We start from the raw sequence: 25,776 nt of genomic DNA, 5'->3' as shown, positions 1-25,776 counted from the left end.
GTTTCAAACTACTCTTGTGATTTATTTTATAAGTTGTAACATCAATTAGTTGGAAGACAACACAAAAATGCAAGAGGACGTTAACATTGGTGACCGTATATAAATGAAGCCAGCCTGGATATCAATCTATTTTTATCACATTTTCAGTTAGCATTTTTTTGGAAATCTTTCATGTTTTCTGAGCATGTCATTTTTTTGTCCACCAACATGCACCACAAGCAAGTTCTGATATACACAAGTATTTCAATTCATAGACTGGTTAAACTTGAGTCTTGGTAAACCTTGATCAGAAATCTAGATCGTCGTCAGGGTCTTCATCAAACATGTCCACTTCATCAGCTTCATAAAAGATTGAACCAAACTTTTTCTCATTATCTTCAATTTGAACTTTTGTGTAAGGCATCACTAGTTTGCTACGTTGTTGTTTTTCGTTGCTGGTGAGACTTAAATTAAATGTTAAATCTGAGTTTTCAGTGGAGAAAGGGTCTTCTTCAGGTTTTACATCATCTGATTGATTGACAATTGAAGGAGGAGACCAATTATTAACAACTAATTCAAAACTGTCAGGTAATATTTCAAATTGTTCAATGGCAGTTAAAACTTTTCCATTCTGTTTTCTGTGCGTTAATGAACATATACTGATATCATTTCTTCTTCTATTAGACTGAAGTTGGTTTCTACTTTGCATTGAAGCAAGTTTGTCTTCTTCATTTGTTATTAGCATGACAGTTGTAGCCATATAGAACAATGACTTGTATAGCATAGATTCATGCAGATGAGAATGAAATAATGCAACAACCTGTTTAACACTTTGATTGGAAATCAAATTCCGAATTTTCCAAAAAAACTTAGAATGTTTAAAAGTACGAAGCATCAAACTAAGCAAATCAATTATAACAACAACTTTTTCATTGCTTTTACAATGATGGTCTACATCTGATGACAAATTCATGCATTCATTTGTAACATCACCATTGTTTTCCCAGCCGAAAGGGTCAACAAAATAGTCATGAATTATGAAGTCTTGGGATTCCTCTATGTTTAGCAAATTGCAAAAATGATGACGATAGTGGTTAAACAAGAAAACGTGCACAGTATTTCCATTTTTGTGCTTGCTCTTTACAAAACAATGAAGCAATGCATTCCCACTTATTCGTTCATTGTCACTTATCAAGACAAAATCTGAGACTTCTTTTTCTTGAATAATTTTTTCCATGTTCAGTATTAGTTAACTTGTACTAAAAGATATCATTCACTGAGGTTGTTTCCTGTAACAAAGCAGTCAGTCAATACCTTCCCATTTAAGTAAAAAGTTGCAATTCAGAGTCTGGAAGACGAGTCTACAAAGTCACAATCTTAACCAAAATTTACAATAATTGCTGACAACCAAACTAATTTTCCATTTGCATAATAAATCGCTTAATTTCTGAGTATAATTAAAAAACACCTTTCGTTTATTTTCTCCACATTTGATTAGCACTGGAACAAAATTGCAGTGACAGACCGACAGTTATTCAAACTCAGCAAAACTCTAAAAAAACAAAAAACTTAAATCCGCTTCTAACTAGAGTTGCCAGAGGATCATCACTATTGAATATCTCGTATTCCCCCAGTCATGTGGTAAAGTTTCTGAAGCAGGATATTGTGCAGTTTTTCCAACTTTGTGCACACAATCCTTGATGGAGGAAAAAAAAGGATGTATTTCAAAACAATTAAAACATTCATTTTTTTAAATATCGTTTCGAAACTTCAGATAAAAATGTTTGTTTAGGTCTATTTCTAAGGAGGTCTCCACCTTATAAAGAAGAATAACTACACACAGAACTTAAATTTCGACTTTCTGGGTTGATTAGTTTTGAATCTTTATCCTTGAACTGAAAAAGCCTTGATAGGTTATTCCTGGTTGTTTCTCATAGTTGGAGAGGCTTTAAACCACTGACGCAGGCCCGGATGCAACTTTGTAAAAGGTACCATAAAAAAATCCCCTCTGAGCAACAAAGGAAAACGTATATTCTAGCTCAGTTTAGTCATTCGTTCCCCATCGGCTGGCTTGGCGCATTGGGTTAGGGCGGTGGTAGTAATTATATAATAATTACATTGACGTGGGTTTGATTCCCATCACAGCTGTTGCTCTTTTTTCTTCTGTAATTACCAAACCAAGTTGAAAGGGGATTTTATAATGGTACCTTTTCAAAAGTTGCGGCCCGGATACTGAGATTGACACTTGACAGAGTGAAGTTTCCGATTGTTGAAATGTTGTTGGCGGGGAATTATTCCACCCATTAGATAGGCCTACCGTTGAAGGGAAAGAAGTCCTTAGAATGCGCTGCTCAAGCGCACACCACGAGAGTTAAATCAGCACTGCTTGATATTGAAGCTTTTTCGTTCACGAAGTCATGCGCTAACCAACTGAGCTATCGGGGCAGAGGCGGGTGCAATAACAAATTGGTTAGACTGCGGGAGAGGGTCGCTAGTCCTCTCACCCGTTGGTCGACGTTCCTTTACATGCGAGAGTGGGAGCTCCCGATGTTGGGGTGCTCAGTGAAGGCAAGTCGACCCTTGTGTTCTATCAGAAACAACTTAGGTTTGTGTACGTAACAACCATGGCGACCTTTATACAGATCGCCATGGTAACAACTTAGGTTTGCAGTAGGCTACGTAACGAAGTAAAGCAAAATCCCGAAAACGGATTTAGCTGCTTCATGCCACATAACACTCCACCAGTGTCAGAGGGCTGGGTTTGCCCGAGACACGCAAAGGTAGAGTGCCCTGCGTTGTTCTGAACTTCGGGCTCACCAGTGCGGGGGAAAGTCGCTAGTCCTCTCACCCGTTGGTCGACGTTGCCTTACATGCGAGTGTGGGAGCTCGCGATGTTGGGATGCTTAAAGGCAAGTCGACCCTTGTGTTCTATCAGAAACAACTTAGGTTTGTGGTACGTAACGAAGTAAAGCAAAATCCTGAAAACGGATTAGTTGCTTCGTGCCACAAGACATCGAACACCAGGGCCGTTGAGAGGATAGCCTAATTTGGGTCTGATACCAATATATAATAAGAAAACTCTAAGTTTTCGCCCCCCCTCAAGTTCCAAATCAAAGCACTTTTAAGAAAAACGCACTATATTTAAAGAAACACTAGTGTTTCTTTAAGTTTTCGCCCCCCCCCCCCCCCTAGCGCCAAATGCTCCCAGGACCAGGTCCAAAAATAACCTCTGCCAAACTACTGCCGAACACATTCAACATCTCTCTTTACCTCCTCGTCTGCCTTCCGCCACTGAAATACATCAGCTTCAAATAATTCAGTTGCAAACAAATGGAAAAGTTTGACTGTTGTGATTTTGGTTTATGAACCAACATTTTACAAATAATTTTCTGATCAGTTTATTGTAGGCTAATCCATGTTTTGTGTCGTGATAGATAGGCCAAGTCAAAAGAAAAACGTGGTGTTAGCCGCTCCAACACATTCAAAACTCTTCAAGGTTTTTTAACATTTCCCTGGTGAGATGTCGCGTAGCCTAGTGTAAATAAGAGTTTGGGCTACTAACTGCTACCGTTTTCGTCCATGATGAGCTGTTCTTCCGGACTATATGTTTGGGCATGATGTCATCAGCCACTCGACAGTCTCGTCATCCAGGGCCTTCAGTCCAAGCGTTCCATGTGGTGGTTGATGGATTGGGCAGTCATGGACGACATGGTCTACAGTCTGGTCTGTGGCGCCACACTCGCATTCCGGTGAGGGAGCCAGGCCCCATCTGCACATGTCTGAACGAAAGCGACCGACGCCGGTTTGTAGGCGGTTAAGCCGGACCCACGCAAGTCTTGTGAGGGACATTCCCGGAGGGTGGGGATCGACGTCGGGTAGGAAATCATGGAGTCGGGAGGTGTTGTTTTGCCACTCCATGTTCCATGTGCAGTTCGTCCAGTGTGCCGCACTTATTCCAAGATCTTCAACGTTGTTCAGAAGCTGTCGTGCGGCGGGCACAAATGGGCGTCTTGATTTCAGTCGCTGCTGTCCTCCAGGTAGGCGCTGGAGTGTACTGTGGAGGAGGTGGTCGGGGTCCAGTGCGCGACGAGCAAGGGAAATCATGGCTCCTTTACGGCGAAGCTCAGCAGGTTGGATGCCTGCAAGGATGGGAAGGCAGTCCGTTGGAGTGGGACGCAGGCATCCAGTCACAGTGCGTAGTGCGTCATTGATGGCGGTGTCAATGTGGCGGGTGTGAGAGCTGCGGCACCACACTGGTGCGCACAGGCCTGGATTTAGGGGAGGGGGCAGAGGGGGCAGTTGCCCCGGGCCCCCCTATGTGGAAAAAATGTGATTTTGTGTTATTTTTTTCCTTTTGGCCTTTAAAGTTTCTGCAAAATGCTGTGCAGTACTGGACTGATGCTATTGTAGACGTAGACATGGTTTTTCGCGCCGTAGGCTTAAAAAAATTTTTTGCACGGGGGCCCTCCAATCTAAAAGTGCCCCGGGCCCCCCATCAGCTAAATCCGGCCATGGGTGCGCAGTACTCAGCGGTAGAATGGACGAGGGCCAAGGTAGCTGTGCGAAAGGTTTTCGCATCAGCTCCCCAGCTGGAACCCGCCAGCCGCCTCAAAAGTGCAACGCGCGCCGATAGTTTTTTGCGCAGTGACTCCAGGTGTCGTCGGTACGTGAGTGACCTGTCTAGGATTACGCCGAGGTAGGTGGATTCGGAGCAGTAGGGGAGGTGTTCGTCATCGGTGGTGATGTTGATCTCACGTTTTGCTTCCTTGTTGTTTAGATGGAAGGCCGCCGACACTGTCTTTGCCTTGCTGAGCTGTAGCTTCCATTTCTGGAGATATGTTGATATAGTTGACATGTCCTGGCTTAGGTTCCTCTCCATTGACTGCCAATCTCCGGCTGGATGCAGGAGAGCCAGATCGTCTGCGTAAGCATACTTCCTGGAGATGGTGTCAGGCAGGTCATAGATGTAAGTGTTAATGAGGAGGGGAGCCAGGACAGAGCCCTGTGGGACGCCGTTCCTGAGTCGACGTAGTCTACTTCGTCGGCCGCTACCGGTGGAAAGGGTAAAGCTGCGGTTTTGCACAAGTTCCATAATCATATGGACCATGTGCCTGTCAGGAAGGAGACGGAGTAGTTTGCAGGTAAGGCCGCTGTGCCATACAGTGTCGTAGGCAGCCGTGAGATCAACAAACACGGCGCCAGGCTTCTTTTTTGCCGAGAAGCTGTCCTCGATGTCTTGGGTCATCAGAGTGACCTGGTCTACGGTTGATCTTCCGTGGCGAAAGCCGGCTTGTTCCCGAGGGAGCTGAGGGTCTATTATCGGTTCGACACGGGCGTAGATAAGTCTTTCGAGTATCTTGAAGGGGATACAGAGCAGAGAGATGGGGCGGTAGCTTTTCGGATCCCCTGGGGGCTTCTTTGGCTTTGAGACTGCAACCACTAGGGCTCTTCTCCAGATTCTTGGGATGCGCAGGTGACGCAAGCAGCAGGAAGGAAGTCTTTTAACCAGGACCTCATAGAGGGGGCAGCTTGGAGTATTAGTTCCGGGCATAGGTGGTCAAGGCCCGGGGATTTGCCTGGCTTTAGGTGCTAGAGGGCGGAGGCAAATTTTTCTGGGGTAAACTCACCAGAGATGTTGCCCTCGACAGGTGTTGGGACCTTCCAGAGGTCCGTCATTTCCTTGAGGACGGACTTGTCTGATTCACGGTCTCTCGTTCTGTGCACTCCATTTTTCACAAGTTGTGAGGCGATGGCATTTGCTGAAATGGGGCATTGGCGACGAGAGGCACGTGATCTGCCAGTGAGGTTGTTGAGTGTACTCCATGCTGTGCGTGAAGTCGATTGAGTCTATGGCTTCTGTCCAGCGCTTCTTCCTCTTTGAATCCAATCTTGCCAGCAGGGCTGTTGCTGAGTTAGTGGTGGCGGTGCCCTGGGGGGAACGGAGGAAGTCGCGGTAGAGCCTGTCGCGGTAGAGCCTGTCGCACTCCACATCCCAGCAAGGTATGTAGTTTTTCCGTCGACCTCGCGGGATGGAGTCTTTTGCCGCAGATATAATTGCATCACAGAAGTCCTGGTAGGCTTCATCCACTTTGATGGTGCGTGGGGATGGGAGGTACTGCGTAGCTTCGTTTGTGAGGAAGCTGTAGTATTCCCAATCGGCCTTTCTGAAGTTCCATCGCTTGACAGGCTAACCAATTGAGCTATCGAGGCGGTTGATGCAAAGTAATGATATCTAAAGTGAAATGTGTTGGTTTGTCTGGGTCTTTGATCCAAAAACAAATAAAGCGTGCTACCCCTCTCTGCTTAAAAATCAATAATTCAGATTTTTTTTACTGCTCATGCGATGTTAAGCTGATTAACATTTTTACAGCCAATCAATGATGGCGGAGATTAAACAAATAAATCACCATAAATCTCTAACCTCTTCATAACCAATAAAAGAAATATTATAGAAACTTTGATCTACTCATCAAAGCAGTGCGATTTTTAAATTTCAGAATAATATGCCTGCAGCATAACTAAAAATCACATCCGAGTAGCCTTCACAAGAATAGTTGTTTCAATGTAACTTTATAACAAAATTACCCCTATTCTGTTGGAAAATCAATTGGCAACACTGGACTGACAATGCACCAGAGAAGGCGAATCAAGGTTTATTCCGCAGAGCATGGCATTACGAAAAAGCAATCACAGAAAGATTGAACGCAAACCATTTAATCAGCTAGAAATTATATCACCTTAAGTGCATTGATTTTGCGTCAAAACTGTGTCTATTTTACCGGGCATATGTTGGTTTAATTAAGACAATACCGTACTCGAACTCTTCGTGCATTTAGGCCTACTGTATTGACAACGCAGGGAGTTTATTCAATATAGCACTGTGCAATAAAAAAAACTTTGCTGTAGTTGAAAGTTATAAAAAACAAATAAGTTGATCAAAAGACAAGAAAGATATAAACACAAACTCTGAAAAGAAACTTCAACAAAGCTAGAAATGTTTATCGGCGATTGAACGTTTGACAAAAATGAATCAATGTCATAAAACACTCTAATCTAGTGGCTCCCAAAGTTTTTGTATTCACGGACCCCAGTCAAAGAATTGTCAATGATGAGGACCACTGAACTTCGAAGTGCGACCCATGTATATAAACTTTGAAAAATAACTTTATTTTAGTGCTTTAATTATGATAGCATGTAATTTTGAAAATCAAGTACACGCCCAGCGAAACTCTCTTCCAGAAGACTTTTCATGGGGTTGGGCATATTGAAACAGTGTTTCGGTGACCCAATACAGTCAGTAAAATGGGTTCTCCATGGAACATATTTTGCAATACGCATTGTATGCGAACGTTATCTCAATGCATGCGAAAAAAGCAACTTATACTGTATTCACTCTTTCAGCAAATCGCTTGTGGAAACTCTCCAGATGCCAAAATCCGTAATTTTTACATTGATTCCACGTCTGCAGACGATAGTGGAATTTGTCATTTTTACATTGATTCAACGTCTGCAGACTTTGAATGCCACGTCACGTCTACAGACGTTGAATCAATGTATAAATGATTAATTATACTGCATCGTTGTCAGTCCTGACACGTAACAAGAAGAGTGACAAGCAAAAGCGAAGATAAAAGCAGAAACAACAATTCATTAAAGCCGCATGAAAAACGCACCACCATAAAAAGGAATAAAGAATGGCGAAAATGACGCGAAAAGATAACGCGTTATAAGCGATTGCTCGGTCTCGTGTTGTTGACTCAACTTGAATTTCCCTTTCTCCAAAGACGCTTGGCAACACCGGTCGAATTTTTTCGCAACGAAAAAAGATTTTCCTTGTAATTAGTGGTTGTAAAATATAAACTACTAATAACATCAAACGCCAATTGACGCGTTGAAGTTGGCTTCTCAACTGCTGGGAATCAGAAGTCATCACATACCACCCTTTTGGATTAGTAGCTTACGTAGGGACAACAAGTTGACTGAATTGGATAAAAAAGAAGCCGATTGTGTGAGGATTCCCTGCTGGTACATAACCTCTTCACTGACAAGACTCTAGCCAAACCTCTCCGCGGTACACTACGGAAATTGCATGCCGTGTGACCCAAGGCAAACTGGCTAGGGATCTCGGGGCAGGTTGGAGCCCTAGAAGTGCAACAACTCCCAGCCACAGGTTCATGTAACGACTGATATCTCTTGATAGCCTGTCATAACTTGGATGACAGTAGCATATGCAGCGGGTCACTAGCATATTTATGGAACAACGGTGCAGTGTGCAGATGTAATTTTACACAACTGCCCTAGCTAACTGGGAAAGGTGGAGATCTTGGACTGCCTAAAGTGTACCAAGCTGGTCATGAAATCCGGCTGTAAAACTGCCTAAAACAAAATATGCCAAGTCGTAAACGAATAAGCAATGCAGTGCTAGTAACAACAATGTAACTGGTAATGCCTCGGGCTTGGCAGACCTCCGGGTGCGTTGGTCTGCAAGGTCCGGCCATTGTAGCAAATTCTTCGAAGGCCTCAAGTCGTTTCGTGTGGTATCACTTAATTTAGGAACCATCCGAGGGAAGGCAAATAAAGTAGTAGAGATCATGACTGGGAGGAAATGGACCTACTCTGCTTCCAAGAAACCAGATGGAGGCATGCTGGGACCAGGAAAAATACTGGGAAGGAGTACCAAGCCAAGTTCCTCTGGTCAGGCAATGCCAAAGGCACAAGAGGGGTAGGTATCATGCTGGTTGAAGGTTGGTGAGAGAAGGTATTTGAGGTGAGACGCATTTCCGACAAGATACTCTTTAAGATTATGTTTTATGAACAACTTCAGAGCCTTGTCACAACTGTTCCTGCCACTGAGGAACTGTTTGTGTGTGGTGACTGGAACGGCCACATAGGGAGCAATCCATGCGGATACGTGGAAGTTCATGGTCGGCACGCCATTGGCCAACGCAATACTGAAGGTGAAAGAGTACTTGAATTTGCTGCAGCGAACACCTGATGATAGGAAACTCTGTATTCAAGAAAGAGCACAGACATCTGGTAACTTAACAACCTGGAGAAGTTTAGACACAAATCGACTGCATCCTATATCGGCGCAGGTTCAGAAAGCATGTCACAAACGTAAAAGTCATCCTAGATGAAGAATGCACATCCCAGAACAAACTCATTGTGTTTGACATGACGCTACAAGCTCCTCACAAGCACAAGTGACAATTCAAGCCCGCATAAAACTCTGGAAACTTTATGACCCTGACACAAATGCTGAGTTTGCTGAACTTTTTGCTTTTAAGACTGAAGGAGTTCAGGCAAACACAGTAGAGAAGTTATGGAAAACTCTGAAGGAAGGAGTTACTGAGGCTGCCCAAGACACCTGTGATGTTTCATCTAGGCACCATTGGAAAAAAAACAAACCTGGTGGACGGTGGTGGTATGATTTAGTGGAGAATGATGTGAAGAAGAGGAGATGCTTTAAGGCATGAAAAGCAGGAGGAAGCAGAAAAGTATACAACAACGCTAAAACAGCTCAACATGCCATATACACTGCTAAACTGAAGCAAAAAAGTTTTATTTCATTATGTCAACTCAAAGTCAGGGAACATCTACAAGATCGCTAAGAAAATGCGGCGTGACAATCAGGACGGCAGCGGTGATATCCCCATAAACAATGATGCTGGTAAACTCTCCCTCAACGAGGAAGGAAGGAAAGTCGCATGGAAACAACACTATGAGCAACTTCTCAATGTAGAGGTTCACTGGAACCCCGATGACACAGCAAGAGTGCAAGACCCATAGACGGTTGGCCGAGGTTGAGATTGAAGGTGGCTCAATTGACGTGGTTGCTGACTTTTGCTACCTTGGAGATACCATGTCTTCTGGAGGGAGGTGTGAACTTGTTGCAATACCGCGGTGCAAATCAGCCTGGAAAAAGTGAGAACTTTCTCCCACCTTTACAAGCAATTACCTTCCTGCTGGCACAATCAGAGGTAAGTTTCTCCGTCTGCGCGAGGAGCGTCATGCTCCATGGCTTTGAAACGTGGGCAACACTAAAAAGCACCATCAAGCGCCCACAGCCCTACAACATAATGGCAGAAGAATGGTAAGATAGATCTGCCTGGTCAAGCCTGAAGATAACATTCAGTTTGAAACTCTTTCATCCAGGCTTCAAATAAGAAACGTTGGTGTAGTCCCTCAATTGGGGAGAATGAGATAGCTGGGCACGTTGAGTGCAGCATTAGCTGGATATCTTAGGTCAGATGTGTCAACATTGGAGCACAGCGGGTCAAGGTAGACTGAAAATTTCTTGGGAAGAACCTTCGGCCAACTTTCAGCCTTGAACATGGACTCTGATATCCCAACGGACCATGAGGCGTGGAGAGGAAGACTTCGCCTTCGACAAACAGGCTACACCCTCAACATGAGGTTTAATTCATGGTCTGTATGAACAAAATTGTTGATGATAATAAGATCTAGGCCTACCTTACCCTCAAGGGAAACATCAAGCTAAAGTTGCAATAACTTATAAGCATTCATAAGGTGGCACACGACAGCAAACAACAAACGCATAAATTCGCTGTATGTTGTTGTGTTCATTCCAACTTGCGCAAAGAAGTTCAGCTAAGCATGGCTCCCCAGTGTTCGATTAAGTGCTCACAAAAGTGATATCCGAGAAAACTTAACTTTGATGTTATGCACTATGCAGATGTTGAGAAAATGAAAAAAAAATAGTTAGTTGGCTGGGTTACGAATAACAGCCGCTGCTGCACCATGTCACCCAATTCAGATACCGGCCTTGGTTACCATATTGTTAGTTCCAGCCACGATCTTACACGCAAACCGAAAAAAACAGGACCAAAGAAAGAAAAAATTAAACTGCAGCGTAGCAAGTCAACAACATTCAACCAAGCATCACAAAATAACACATTGAATGTGTGCACAAATAACAAAAGAATGTTAGTTTAACAACTAAAATAAAAAATGGCAATTTGCTAAATACAAACTTTCGACAGCTATTGCATCCAAAACTTTTTTGGAAATTGTTGCTTTCACATTCCCGTGCGAGTGGATGTTGTTTGTCGTCCTCACTTCAAAATCGGCGACGTTAGACGTGGTATAATTTCATGATATCTTTGATCGGATTTCGGCAAATCGGACACTTTGGAAAGCGCTGGCTGTTGACCAAGCGGCCACCGCATTCAATGCACAAGCACACATGACCGCAATCGTATATGGCCGCGTTGGCTGCAGCCTCACAACATATCGAGCATTCGTTGACTTTGCTGGAATCTTCGCTTTCGTCGGCTTTGTGTTTGCTCGTTGTCGGAGCTGATGTCTCGGCTTGCTCGTGCGGTGTTGCAATGGACATGTTAGCGAGAGCGGCTACGTCACCACTCTCTCCTCTGTCGAGGAGAGCACGACCAAAGGGATGGCGACGGACTCTGGTAGGACCGGCTACGGGGGGAGTGCTGTCGCTATCTGTGTTGAAGTACTCATCACTGCTGCTACTGCTGCTGCTGTTAATGCGCTCCATAGGTGAGTTCACTAAGTTTGAATCTGTGGAGCTGCGACTCCGGTTGAAGATGTTGTTGAGGAGACCCCTATTCCTCCGGTACATCATCCTCCTCTCCTCTCCACCATCCTCCTCATCGCTGTCTAGCAAAACAACATTAGGGCTTTCGGGGAAAAGTAACGATCCAGAAAACACCGGATCATCCGTGGCATTTTCCTCCGCATCACTGTTTTCCAACAAGTAAGCGTTAAGCGGATCAGCAATGACAGATCCCTCCTGGAGCGAAGCATCGACACTGGATGAATGGGCACTCTCTCCGACGCTTGGGGATTGCATATCAGTCACTGTACAAGTAAAAAACGTGTCAATACACAACAGCAGCATATTAGCATAGGTTTAATACAGCCGGTCTACTGCTAATTGGTAGTGGGATTGAGCAGTGGATAAGACGTTGGCTTTTCATTTCCAATAATGCAAACCTTGTTCGACTCTCGGATTAAGCTGCTTGTTGATAGAGTGTAGTAAATTGGGTGGCGTAATTGCTAAAAGAAAAGCCCCTTAGAGAAAGGAACTGGCCACCCTACTTTCCTTAGTGCCAAAGGCTTAGTTAGTACAATGAGAACCTTATCTTCTCACTCCTGAGACACTTGAAAGCAAGTATGGGACCACTTTTACCTTTATGGCTAATTCGCACACATCGAATGCTGGCACATCAAATCTCTTTGGATAATTTATGAAGGATCGATTTCGCTAAAATGATACCATCTCCATGGACGGCAAAATAGAAGTGCGGAAAGCCGCCATCAAGTCGGGTCAAAATATGCTGACAAGTAACCCTCGCAATACAGAGAACAAGAAACGAAAAACCGTGAATTAAATAACTGACTTCAACTGGATAAGCAAACTACAGAGATTCGGTTTAAAATAATAACCTTCTTTGATACTCAGACAGCAAAACCCGCCATTTTACATTGATTCAACGTCTGGAATCGATGTAAAAATAACGGATTTTGCTGTATGGGTAGTCGTAAGCTACGTTAATCACCCATATTGAAATCGTGTTTTGTCTTCTAACACAAAGCTTGGAAACTCACTTCCGATGGAAAGTATTTTCTCCACGTTCTTACTCAGGTCAATGATAATCCACAAAGGCTGAGACACGTCACAGTAGAAAGATCTTCTCATTGGATGATTATCAACTTGGTAGGACAAGAAACCGTTCGGATTGAGTGAAATTGCGAAAAAATCTTCGTTGTTGACGAGTTCAGAAAGCTGGAATTGAAAAGTATAAAAGATAAGTGGAACTTCCATGCAGGGAAATTAATTCAATTAATTATTACAGCAAAGCTTTTTGTCGTATCTCGATGGTCGATGATTTAGATTAAGTGGACGGGAAGGCAAGGGAGCTAATCTTCTTGTCCACCTTCAGGCTTACTTTTATGTGTCTTGCCAAAGACACAGCGGCGTGCTCTTGAGCGGTATTGAACCGGCGCCACTTCGAGTGTCGTACCAGAGCTTTCACCACGCGGCTACGCAGCGAACATAAGCAAAAATTAACAGCAGCTGGAGCAGTAGGCCACTTGCGATGTTTAAAAGCTACTATATCCACAAACATTTCACTCAATGCAAAGACTAATAAAACTGACCTTTTTTCGACATCACATCACAAACCAGGCGTTAAAGGCACTACCTGCTAGCTATTTACGCAATGCGTTTGTGCAGAATAATCACTAATTTTGAGTTATCTAATTATGTATAGAACACGCAACAGGCTACCTTCTGTTGTGGTGGTACAGTACAATATGTATTATGTATTGTTAATCTTCGGAGTAAAGGTGTTAAGTAGTATTACAACACCCAAGACATTTGGAGTGACGATCATGCGTAATTAACTAATACAGTTTATACAGTTTACAGTTTATAATACACTTTATAATACATACAGAACACTTTATAAATGTACACTTTATAACTTATACATGTATACATGTTTATGTATAAATGTTTACATGTGTATAAATGTTATACATGTTTACTTTATAAATGTACATTATACATAATGTACACTTTATAATACATACATACACTTTATAAAGTATTACACTTTATAATACTTTATAATACAGTTTATACATTTATACAGTTAAATACAGTTTATCTCATCATCTTAGACAGTAAATTTTAAATCTAAACTGGTTTGCAAATAACTACTCAGACAGAAAATCAATCGTTTTTTATACTGATTTAACGGCTACAGACGTTCAATCAATGTAAGAAGCGACTGATTTGCTGTCTTGGTAACCAATCAAAAAAAAGAAAAAAAACTAAGACCTTATCCACCACCCAGTACTCAGGTCGGTCGACGAGTGTGTTTGCATGTAGTGGAAGGAACTCAGACCTCAGGGTGGCAGGATTACATGAAGTGACACCAATGGAAAGAAATGGGTTTCGACGGGCGTGGATCACCTTCAGGTACCAAGTGCTGCCTGGTTTGAGCGGTTCAGCTAGAAGCAAAAGCGACATGGTAGAAAAGTTAAGTCATAATAAATACTTGGATGAAGCCTTGAACTTAAAGCGGATTGCCAATCTGTTCAGAAAAAATGCAAAAATGATTCTTTTTGAAGATACGTTGAAGAAGCAGCCTTTACGGTGGCGAAAGCTTTATCAAAAGATTATACAAATTTTCAAGCCTGACTGACTTTGTATATATCCTTATTAATGATGTTATAATTGTTGGTAGGATAGTGCGCGTATAACGCATGGTGCGTTTTGGTGTACTAGTGCTGTAAAATATCACAATACGTTGCAAAGTGATAACTCATTAATCTGCACTTCTTTCAATAAAGCACTGGGAATAAATATTGACATTTAATACCATGCTGTCAGTGGCCAATTAACGTTCATTAGACAAACAAATTGTTATTTCGACATTGTGTTGAGAGGCATCCAGACAACAAAATCCGTCATTTTTACATCGATTTAACGTCAATGTAAATGTAAAAATGGCGGATTTTGCTGTCCGAGCAAGGACTTCATCGCCAACTAATCTATTTTACTATCTGGATTGTATACCACAAACTAATGATGCTCTGGTTGAAATATAACCGCATCAAATTGAGGTCAACAAGAAAACCAAGAGAGCAAACAAATGATGTAATCCAAATTAAATCAAATCGAGGAGAGGTTTTCCTTTTACGAGCTTGTGTTAAATGGATTTGGTAATATTTAGAATAGGAAAATTGTGCTAGATAAATTTAACATTGTTACTCTTTTAATATCCCAAGCAAAACAAACCAAGGTCTAAGTTGTTTAGGCATTGTTGTGCTTTTAAAATGCTGTCAAGACTAACACTCCGAGTAAACACTTAAGAAATTTATATGACTAAAACAAAGCGTTGTCAATTTTGAATTTATACAGCTTTGTCTGCTGTCAACTATAAAAAAACGCTCGATTTACCATAAATATCATTATGCTTTTTTTTTTTAATCTTGCCTTACGGTAAAGTGCAAAGGCACCTGGCAACACTTTGCTTTTTTACATCGCTTTCACGTCTGGCGAAGTGGCGATATTGAAACAGAGTAACGAAAAAGTTCTGGTACTTAGAAAAGCACAAAACAACTACATGGCATAGAAACCTGAAAATACAAGGCAGCTTTGTAAGACGATTACATTTCCCAGTGACGCCATTGCGCTGTTGTGTGAAAGTTCCACTCCTTCTCCGGCCATTTGACAGAAAGGAATGCGTTTGATGCGTTGAAAAGGAGAGATGTTGTAGACCCCCCTCACTTCGGTTTCGATAGATCCGTTCATATCGGGCAACTCTGCAACTGAAGATTCAAGAATGTTAAAACAAGATGTAATACGACATTGGGATGCAGTTTAGGCGTCAAATAGTCTTCTAAGACGAAATGCACATAGCATCAAACTACACTGGAGTGCAGGGGTTATGCTAAAGCGGCAAAACGGCCGCAACAAATTGGCCGCGTCAAAATGTCGTTGTTAATTAGAATAAATTAAAAAACCGTCGATACAATAGGCTAATATAAACAACACATTGGAAAGAATAGTATGGATTAGCGAACCGTATTCAATCGAAAACCATTAAGACCTTGAGCTAAATCGGTTTAGTCAAACTTGAAAGAAAAACTGAGAGGCCACGGCTCACCTCTATCCATCAACTGGTCGTCGTCATCTTCAGAAAACACGGAAACACGACGGGATACAATGAATGGTCTTTCGTCATCTGAAAAAAAGGCGTATCATCTTATTACAGTCATATAATTGATTAAAAAGCACAACAGCCCACATTAAAAATACAGAACAAAAAAACGACGCAATGCAGGATAAAAGCTATTGTTTGAGCAGTTATGATCTGCGTCATACAGAGTATGACCGTGCATTTCTGAACAATGTTAGCGGATGTCAGACAAGCAGACAGAAAAATCAAGGAAGATCCTATTAAAAATTTAAATTAAAACTTCAAATGCTGTGCACGTTGAGAAGTGACTTTCCTGCGTGGTGAACACGTGGCCGTGGTAAAGTGGATGAGTTGTATGTAATCATTCAAACTACAACATGGGAGTTGAAACCAACAAACTATGACACCATTTTTGTCTGACCCTGATAAACGTCTGCACAACTTTTCAGTATTCAGTTTTGTATTGTTGCATTTGTTTGTGCTTTAACCAAAACCCGCACCAGAGTAAATTGAATTGGGCAGATAAAACCCAGTCAGTACATCAGTTTTTTTGTCACATTGAAACGTCTACGAACGTTGAATCAGTAAAAAAACAACTAATATGCTGATTAAGTACCAATACAAGTTAAAAAACAGTACAGTAATAGAAAGTCGTTGAACAAAGCGCCATACCCACAAACTCCAAGGCTGTAGTGTTCCCGTAGATATCAGCCATCACCCACAAAGGTGCGTTGGTAGGGATTTCGCCAAAAAACACTCCCTGTTCTTCGTTATTTAACGATAAACAAACGTTGCCTAGAAATCAAAACGCCTAAATGAAACGAGTGATCTTCTGCTAAGAACACTTACGTCATCTAAGCAGCACCAACGTGTCTGTGTACGACAAATATACTTCCGGGAATAAACCAACTACAAAATCAACATTGCTGAAGAAACGATGACATGTCTCAGATTCAAAATCACTTCGCTTGGTTGGGAAAAGTTATTCTACTACTCTCGGTAATACTGAAACTTCCAGTAGTTCTGCTGTCGGTGTTCAGACAAAAGAAATCCAGTGCTATCACATTGGACAGCAAATAAAAAAGTGGTTCTCACTGCGATATGGACTTATATACGGCGCAAACAAAATACTGAAGTGATAAAGAGACTTGATTTTTACCTTCGCGATTGACGTAAAAAGCTATGACGTTACCCTGGACTGCGAAGTCTTCTGGTAAAGCTTTCGCCCAATAACCAGCCTGGCAGGTCAAATCCGGACAGGCATACCTTGGTAATGTTGAGGAGTCATGGATTCTTGGGTCAATACTTGTGACACCGAACCTGTACAAATAAACTTTACAACAAAAAGAAATTATCACTGGAAAAGAGTTTCAGTGAAACTGTTTCTCGTTAAAAGAAAAAATACGTTATGAAGCAAAAAAAACAGAAAAATTATGTTTTTTTCGTTTTGAAGAATTGAGATTTAAAATTAATTACATGTGCATTTGCCATTGCTCAGTGCTAATGAGATGAATTGAAATAAATCTTTTAAATCAGGGATGGCCAAAAAAGGGATTAAACAAACTTTTAAGCACTTTGCAAGTCATATCCCAGACAGCAAATCATTCGCTTTTTACGTTGATTCAAGTCTGTAGAACCGGTAAGTGAATATACATTTATCTGTGATCGACCTACTTATTTTCCACAAAAACATCCCAAACTTGCATAAACTATGTTAGGTTGATTTGATATATATTGGTGTTTTGGATTGGTAAATCAATTATATGCAAATTTGTATAATGAACAAAAAGAATGGCTTGATAACCTTCGTTTAAATCAACGCGAACATAATTATAATACAAATAGGAATACACTGTGATTAAGTTTATAAAAGCGTATTGATGCAATTTCTTACCTCATAACACCACTCCATGCTGCGCTTTCTACTGTCCTTAGCTTGATGCAAACTCGTTCTTCAATTTTAATAGGTCGATTTGAGAAAGTGATGCCATAACAGAAACTGTTTATCCGCTTTGCTACCTGCAAAGGTAGGGGCTGTGCTAGAATAATGTCAAACCTTTAGAGGTTATTAATACAAATGCTATGCACAACAGGGGTCAACAACCCCGGAATGACCCGTTTCGGTGAGTCCGATTCGGAGAGTTCCCTATTCGGAGACAGCCTTTTTCGGAGAGTCCCTATTCGGAGATTTTTTGAAAATCCAACAACGCCTTCTGTTTATTTAGAGAATTTTGTATTTTATTCCACAATATTGTTTCTTTTGCATTCGGACAAAGACAAATTAATTGAATTGAAATTTAGCGAAAAATAAAAAGCGAATTAAATTTATTTTTGAGCTATTAAATTAAAATGTTTGCTCACATAAAATTGACATGTATCTTGCATCGCCGTCTGTATGCAAACGAATTTTGGATTTTATTTTTTTATAATTTTGATTTAAAAAAATCTCCAAATAGGGAACTCTCCGAAAAAAGCTGTCTCCAAATAGGAAACTCTCCGAATCGGACTCGCCGAATAGTAGCAGACCCCAACAACCCAGACAGAAAAATTAATAATTTTTACATTGATTTAACATCTTTAAATGTTAATCAACATAAAAATGACAGATTTTGCGGTTTGGGATCCCACTTATCAGTCGGAATGGCCCGTTTCGGTGAGTCCGATCCCTTAACGAGGGATTTTTTCAATTTTTTTTTTAAATTATCGGGTACCGTAGCCTAATTATCATTGCCGTTTTAGGGTTAGGGGTTAGAGGTTAGGAACTCACCGAATCGGACTCACCGAATAGTAGCAGACCCCTTTTCAGTACCCAATGCTTTATGATAAACATTATTTTCGTTGACTGGTATATGAACACAGTACAACATATTACTATGCTAAAATAAATCAATGAACATTACATGCTGCAGGTGAATTTCAAGATACACGACTTAATGCCGCTGTCGAAATGAGATGAATGCGTGATCCCTATGCCGCGAGATGCGAATTTGATGTAACCATGCACAAACTACCCACAATGATAAGGTAAAATTTATAATGCTAGGTATCATCCGTAATGGTAGCAAATCTGGTGTTTTAACCCTCTACTGAACTGAGTTACTTGTTGATTAAGTTAATGGGGCAAACACTTTCAGATACAAGAAATACTTTCCAAGCTATGCAAATTTAAAGCAATCACATCATTTGCATGCATGCGAAAATATTCAGACCATTCAAGAAAAATCATGTAATCACAAATAAAGTATTTACAAAATAAAATGCTCATCTTTAAACTTTATGTGGTACGGTAACAATCAAAATGGACTGAGTCATAACTTTTAAAGTTTTATACAATGCGTGAAAGGTTAGATTACAAACCTTGTTGCCATGAGTAAGCTCAACGTTTTTTCCATGAACAGTGTGAAACTGTAAGCTTTGAAAGCGTTGTTCAGCGGAAAAGGCTGAAAAGGGTTTGTTAATACAAAAATTAATAATGAAATCAACAACTTTTACAAGTATAGCATACCATAACACTTTGAAATAAAAATATAAATGAATGCAGATTGAGTAAGTTTGAGAATAATTTTCCATAAGAAAAAGAGGATAGTTACACCGACTTTTTTGGAGTAGTTTGGTATGTATTATATATTGTATATTATAGAAGCAATTACCATCATCTAAAAATAGTAAAAACAAAGTGAAACTGTTCCCCAGGCATGTGATAAATAAAGTGACCTGCGTTCTTATGATGATTATAGGCTACTAGGTTACCTCCTTATGTTAAGAATGATACCTAGCTTAAATAGCGAGGTCAGCATATCCTCAGGTCTGCTACTATTCGGTGAATCTGATTCGGTGAGTCCGATTCGGTGAGAGCCTTTTCGGTGAGAGCCTTTTTCGGTGAGAGCCCTATTCAATAATTTTTTTGAATTTTTTTTTGAAAATTATTGGGTACTGTAGCCTAATTATCATTGCCGCTTTTACATCGTTTTAACGTTGAAATAAGACCCTAACCTTAATCCGTAACCCCTCACCCGTAACCTCTCACCTTAGCCCCTACCTCCTAACCCTTACCCCTTAACTCTATCACGGCAATGATAATTAGGCTACGGTAGTACGGTACCCAATAATTTAAAATAAAAATCACCGAATAGGGCTCTCACCGAATAGGGAACTCACCGAATCGGACTCACCGAAACGGGCCATTTCGCATATCCTCAATGGCATAGAAATAAAGGTTGCGATGAAACCCTATCTGACAATAGGCAAATACCTTCCCTCGACTAAAGACCCCACGAAAGAAGGTGAAGTTTCTGGGTTGATCTACCAAGTTCCGTGTCATGACTGTGGTTTAATCTACATTGGACAGACTAAACATGATCTTAACCAAGAACTAATGAACACCAAAAAGCTTTTAAATTTCAACGTCTAGAGCAGTGGTTCTTAACCTATGGGTAATTACCCACATGTGGGTAATTTCAGGATAGCAGGTGGGTAATCAGCTGAACCAGAATATTTAGAATTATAGATGTAACAAACAATGTCACAGAGCTCTGTAAGTGGTAAAGTTGCTTTATTACTTATGCTTTTTTTATGTTTTGAGTCCGTTCAAAACAACCAAACAAGCACAGTGATATTTTATCATTTTTAGAATTCTTTCGTCATAGTGATTTATTTTTCGCATCATTTTTGTTGCCGGTTTTATGTATTTCATTTTTGTGACATATTAGTAAGATTTTTCTTGTATAATCAGTTCAGTTACAGTTGTTTTATGAGCAAGCTTGATGGCTGCGTTGCTGTTAGCAGTTGTTTGAAGTAGTTTATATAGCTAAGTGTACATTTAGAGTTAGTGTTGAGACGAGCGAGCTATATTCTTTTGAAGATGAAAGCTTGAGAAAATTCTGGGGAATGATGGGGAAAGCAATAAGCATATCCAAAAGTTGTGCAAAACCACTAACATTGTTGACTATGTTCCATTCCACTTATCTCTGTGAATCAGCATTTTCAAGTGTTGTTGCTTTGAAGTCAAAACTTCGAAACAAGCTGTTAGATCTGAAGTCAGATTTGCTTTGTGCAGTATCCAAAATCGCACCCAATATTGCATCGATTGTACACAAAAACAGCGCAAATGTCTCACTGAAACTATTGATGCCGTTCTTTACGTTAAATGTTGTTTTTGCTGAATAACGCTGTTTTATATTTTTAATATGGTAAAATAGATAAAATTAGATTTTGGGTAATGGGACTTTGATCTGGACAGAAATGGGTAATAAGGGAAAAAAGGTTAAGAACCCCTGGTCTAGAGAAATCCGCTCTTTGCAAAAACTTTATAACTTCAGACCATAAAATTATTTGGACCAACGCTACTATTCTTAGAACCGAAAAGGATTATAAAAAAGATTGTTTACAGAAAGTTGGTGCATTAACCAAAAAGCATGACGTGTTCTTAACCAGAATGATGGTCAGAGCTTCCCTCTGTGTACAAAAAATTACTTTGACTTTGTGTTCACTTTTTCCTTTGCTCAGAGCTTTTTCACATTCCTAATAATTGCTAATTCTATTTCTGTCTTGTCTCATAATTATTATTTCAACGTTTCTTGACGTTGAAGAGATAAATTTATGCTGTTAGATAGTGGCCTACTGTTTTTGGCATTACTGCGTTATGCGTTTTTTAACTATGATTCTTGCTCCTTTATTGATTTCGTCAGTATGTTTTTGTGTTGTGCCATTTGTTACTGAACAGGTTGTGTTTACCTGTTTTAGCCACCTTGATAAAGTCGGTCCTGCTGACTGACGAAACGTCGGTAATAAAAGCTAGGTATCATCCTTAACATCAGGAGGTAACATAGTAGCCAATAGCCACCAGAAGAGTGCAAGTCACTTTATTTACCATCATCTACGTACTTTGAATCAGGGATATCTATAACTACGGGATTGGAAACTCTATTCAGTGTTGTACATCAGTAGGGTCATCACATTACTACGACTACAGAAAGATTAACAAAATAAAATATCGACTAAAAGATATACAAAATTATATTTTACAATAATATACAAAATGTACAATCACATTAAAATTTAATTGATGTATAAAAGTACATTTACGATTCTAGAAAAAAAAAACGATGAATCCAAAAATGACTGAATGCAACGAGTCCAAACACCGCCTACTGTTGTTCTTTAGCATTTTGCGTACTGCAAATCGGATCAGAAGTAAATGAGGAGTGTTCACTGTTCAGCAATCAGTGAATATGCTGTTGTATCATCAACTTGTTCACAGACCAATCTAGTACGAAACCAATACGTTTACGATGTCATCTGAACTGAAACCAATAGTCATTCTGGAAATTCTTTAAGGAGCAAACAAAATACAACATGACTGCACTAATGGAATACAAACAAATAAACAAACCAGGCAAGCGTAGACCTTACAATTTACAGCAGGTGAATTGATTGTTACGCTTTTAGTTGTTCGTTTAGCCTACTACTTGGTGCTCTTTGAGGTCAATTTATGTGATTGTTTACCACAGCAGCGCACAAAGAAAAATGACCCTACTGGTGTATAAAATGGTTTTCAGTTCCACAGAGTTTCCAATCCCGTAGTTATAGATATCCCTGCTTTGAATTTTTTTCTTGTGTCTCTCTGCCATGCCTGAGACTAAGGTGATTGTTTGTTATAACAACTACATACACATAGAGCAGGGCTACTTAACTAATGTTAGCAAAGATCCATTTTGACAAGTTAAATATTTTTGCGGTCCGTGAATATTTCATATGCAACCACAAAAATTAAACAACCAGTAGCCTACAAGCACCGAAACACTTTTCAGGTAGTATGTAACACGACTTGGATTTTTGTCTGACACAAACAAAGAAATAAAAAAGGAAAAAAATGTATTGTGTTGCTTTGTAGTGTAGCTGTGTGGATCGCACATCTGGGAAGACAGCAAAGCGTTGGGGGATCTGGGGGCAAAGCCCCCAGCTCCTTGGATAATCACAAAAAATTGCTTTTCCCTAATGGAAATCTGTTTAAAGAGTCCTTAAAATGTAGCAGAGGTGATTCTTCCAGAAAGCTGAGGTCCACCTTTAACACCCAGAAGGTCCGGATTCGGACCGCGGTCCGCCAGTTGAGTAGCCCTGACATAGAGCCTAGACACCAAAATGTTGTAGTCCCATTGAGTATTGCATGATTTTTCATTTTACTTCAAAGTGTCAAATTTACCTCTAATATCACAGAGAATAGCAAAGATTCATCAAGTTCATTGAAACGTGACAATTATATATAGAATACGGCAAGCAAGCATATAGGTTTATATGGAATGGCCCGTTTCGGTGAGTCTGATTCGGTGAGTCCGATTTGGTGAGTTCCCTATTCGGTGAGAGCCTTTTTTGGTGAGAGCCCTACTCGGTGATGTTTTTTTTAAATTATTGGGTACCGTAGCCTAATTATTATTGTCGTTATAGGGTTAGGGGGTAAGGGTTAGGGGTTAAGGTTAGGGGTAGGGTGAGGGGTTACGGGTTAGGGTCTTATTTCAACGTTTAGCGACGTTAAAACGATGTAAAAGCGGCAATGATAATTAGGCTACGGTATCAGATAATTTTCAAAAAAGATTTCAAAAAAATCACCGAATAGGGCTCTCACCGAAAAGGTTCTTACCGAATCGGACTCACCGAATCGGACTCACCGAATAGTAGCAGTCCCAGGTTTATAAACCAAATGGCATATTTTTGTCATACCAATGCAGGCCTCTAAGCTCTTTTATTTTTCCGGCAATCAAGCATGGCCTACCAGAGCTCACGGCAGCCAAAATAAAAAATCTGTGAGTGGACAAAAAAAAATGTTGGCTTGTAGAAGCCGGCAACCAAACATGGCTTACAAGCGCATTAGTTTCAGTGGCCATTTATTGACTTTTCAGTGGCCATGGCTGCCGATAGCTTAGAGGCCTGCTAATGGGTCTACGTTTTTAGGTGCTGACAGGTGTTTGCCAAATAGGTTCTGGTGCACGCATCAGGATATTTAGGTGCGTGCCCGGTCATTTAGGTGATATTTGGTGTGTCAAATTACACTCACGTCTCACAATCATTTATCAGAAATGCTTGATTATGCAACAGTTCTTTCCACTGTGTTAGAAAGTGTATTTCAGTTTGGAACATCGTCAGTTTGAAACATCATGCTATAAACATAAAGTGTGTTTAAATGCTATAAACAAAATTAGACCCATACGTAGATGTCATCAAACTTTGTTTTTCCTATTGCCGGTCTTCAAAGCTTTTTCATTTTAAAACTGGTCCGTGATAGAACAAAGGTTTGTATAAACAATGAGTTTACTTCCAATTTAAATTGATCAAAAACTCTGCTATGTCAAGATTATATATAAATACCTGTCGCTCTGACAACACTAACTCCCTCAGAGATGTTCCTGTTGTTAGTTGGTGCTGCTTTTGATTCTGAACCTCCCATCCTCCATGTAACCACAAATCAATAGCTTGGGGATGCAGACAATTCTAAGTTTTTAGTGCTTGTATTTTATAGTATAACTGCACTGCTTACCAACAGCCTAAAGTTCAAAAAAATTATATATAATTGTATTGATTAGGATTCTGATGTAAAAACACACAGACAGATAAAACCAAGCAACCACACAGCATTTAATATCATATATATATTAGAGTGAACATAAAACTATAAACTACAAACGTTTTCGGCCATAGGCAACTCAAGTAACGAAAATAACTGATTTTACAATAACATCTACATTGAAAATAACTGATCTACACAATGAAATGAAAAACGAAATGCACAAGAATAAAACTGCAAAGCAGAGGAGAAAGGCACATCACATGGCGGTTAATTACGCGAGGCAAAAAAGCGCATTATAAAACAAATTGTGAAAAAACATCAAGGAAATAGGAAGCACAAGCATCTGCGGCAAACAACTGCGTATTGATTTGTTGTTTGCACGCAGTTGTTGGCAATAAAGATTGCCAGGCACGTCCGCAAAGGATACAAAACCGAAAATTTAGGAACTAAGTTACTTTTAAACTAATGCATAATTTTTCAGTAAAAATTAATCAAAGCTTAAAATTGTTACTGTAACGTTTTGAGAGGTTACCGTACCGGTATATATAAATTTTAATATTTTTTAAATAATACCGTAATGGCTGGCTGGTTTTGAATCTTTATGCTCGCACTGACAAAGCCTTGATTGGTTATTCCTGATAGTTTCGCATACTTGTAGAGGCTCTTGACACAGGGCCGGTTACCGAGATTGATAGAGCGAAGTTTCTGATTGTTGAAAGGAAATTATTCCATTCACTAGGTGCTGCTGAATGGAGAGCAGTCCTGAAAGTGCGTTGCTCAAGCGCACACACGAACTTACGCTGCGTGATTGAGCCGGGCGCATAACCACTGAGCTACCGAGGATAATAATGAAATAATTGGCAACCCTGGTCACTTTTTGACTGCAGTAACTTCTGGACCGCTCCGGGAGCTTAGAGGCCTGCTATAGTTTCCTAAAACCGTTGCCGTATAATTCAGAAGACTTTTGTTAAACCCTTAATTCTACCTTGTTCTTCTTTGTGTATCATGGGATGGTCACCCAGAGCATCACACATGCTCTTGCTCTATCACTGAACTTGATAAAATCTTGTGCAAACATTTTGGTTTTATTACAAGGCACTTGAGTAGACATTGCATCGTTTGCTCCTGTCTGCATTTGCAATTGTGCTTCCAAAACAATACCATCAGTGTTATATCAATGTTTTAAATCTACCAATTATCCTACTGTTCTTAAGTGGTTGAGGCATGGCATCAGTAATACTTCCATATCCATGTTTATTGGAAGTAAAAGATTTTTTACAGGAGAGCTCTATATTAGTTCATGTGGTTTAGCTGCCGGTTTTCCCTATAGCTCTGCCAGTATATAAAACTGCCAGAATTAAGTTCTCAAAAAAAAGCTTTTGTGGTTTGAGGACAAAGATTCCGGCAATCAAACAATACATAGTTTGGAAGCAGCTGTTTTTATGACTGAAATCCAGTTTCACTGCTTCCTGTCTATTGCACAACTATTTTGTTGTGATACCGCTAGTAGTTTTTTCGTGTTTTGCTTGTGCTATT

At 40.3% G+C, this 25,776-nt stretch overlaps 2 protein-coding genes across 2 annotated transcripts; both read right to left on the bottom strand.

Annotated features, from left to right (window-relative positions):
* Nucleotides 1-281: 281 nt before the first annotated feature.
* Nucleotides 282-1,262, bottom strand: LOC145771389 (elongator complex protein 5-like). Its single transcript, XM_082583147.1, has one exon. It carries the CDS (start codon nucleotides 1,214-1,216, stop codon nucleotides 287-289), a length of 930 nt encoding a protein of 309 aa, XP_082439273.1. The 5' UTR covers nucleotides 1,217-1,262; the 3' UTR covers nucleotides 282-286.
* Nucleotides 1,263-6,622: 5,360 nt separating this feature from the next.
* LOC145770541 (E3 ubiquitin-protein ligase NEURL1B-like) lies at nucleotides 6,623-24,206 on the bottom strand. The gene is made up of 10 exons (XM_082582218.1): nucleotides 24,042-24,206; nucleotides 19,038-19,120; nucleotides 17,575-17,699; nucleotides 16,840-17,000; nucleotides 16,353-16,475; nucleotides 15,648-15,725; nucleotides 15,118-15,309; nucleotides 13,814-13,986; nucleotides 12,577-12,754; nucleotides 6,623-11,826 (listed from the first exon to the last, which is right to left on the bottom strand). Exons 1-10 carry the CDS (start codon nucleotides 24,118-24,120, stop codon nucleotides 11,075-11,077), a joined length of 1,944 nt encoding a protein of 647 aa, XP_082438344.1. The 5' UTR covers nucleotides 24,121-24,206; the 3' UTR covers nucleotides 6,623-11,074.
* Nucleotides 24,207-25,776: the final 1,570 nt, after the last annotated feature.

Source organism: Aplidium turbinatum, chromosome 5 (genome assembly GCF_918807975.1).
Source record: "Aplidium turbinatum chromosome 5, kaAplTurb1.1, whole genome shotgun sequence".
Lineage (NCBI taxonomy): Eukaryota > Metazoa > Chordata > Ascidiacea > Aplousobranchia > Polyclinidae > Aplidium > Aplidium turbinatum.
This window is presented reverse-complemented; position numbering and strand designations above follow the sequence as displayed.

Excerpts from the sequence above, each read along its gene's own strand:
- LOC145771389 (XM_082583147.1), bottom strand. The coding sequence starts at position 1,216 with ATGGAAAAAATTATTCAAGAAAAAGAAGTCTCAGATTTTGTCTTGATA.
- LOC145770541 (XM_082582218.1), bottom strand. The coding sequence starts at position 24,120 with ATGGGAGGTTCAGAATCAAAAGCAGCACCAACTAACAACAGGAACATC. Across the intron at positions 15,310-15,647 it reads CGACCAGTTGATGGATAGAG|TTGCAGAGTTGCCCGATATG; the intron begins GTGAGCCGTGGC and ends TTGAATCTTCAG. Across the intron at positions 12,755-13,813 it reads AGTACTGGGTGGTGGATAAG|CTTTCTGAACTCGTCAACAA; the intron begins GTCTTAGTTTTT and ends TTTCAATTCCAG.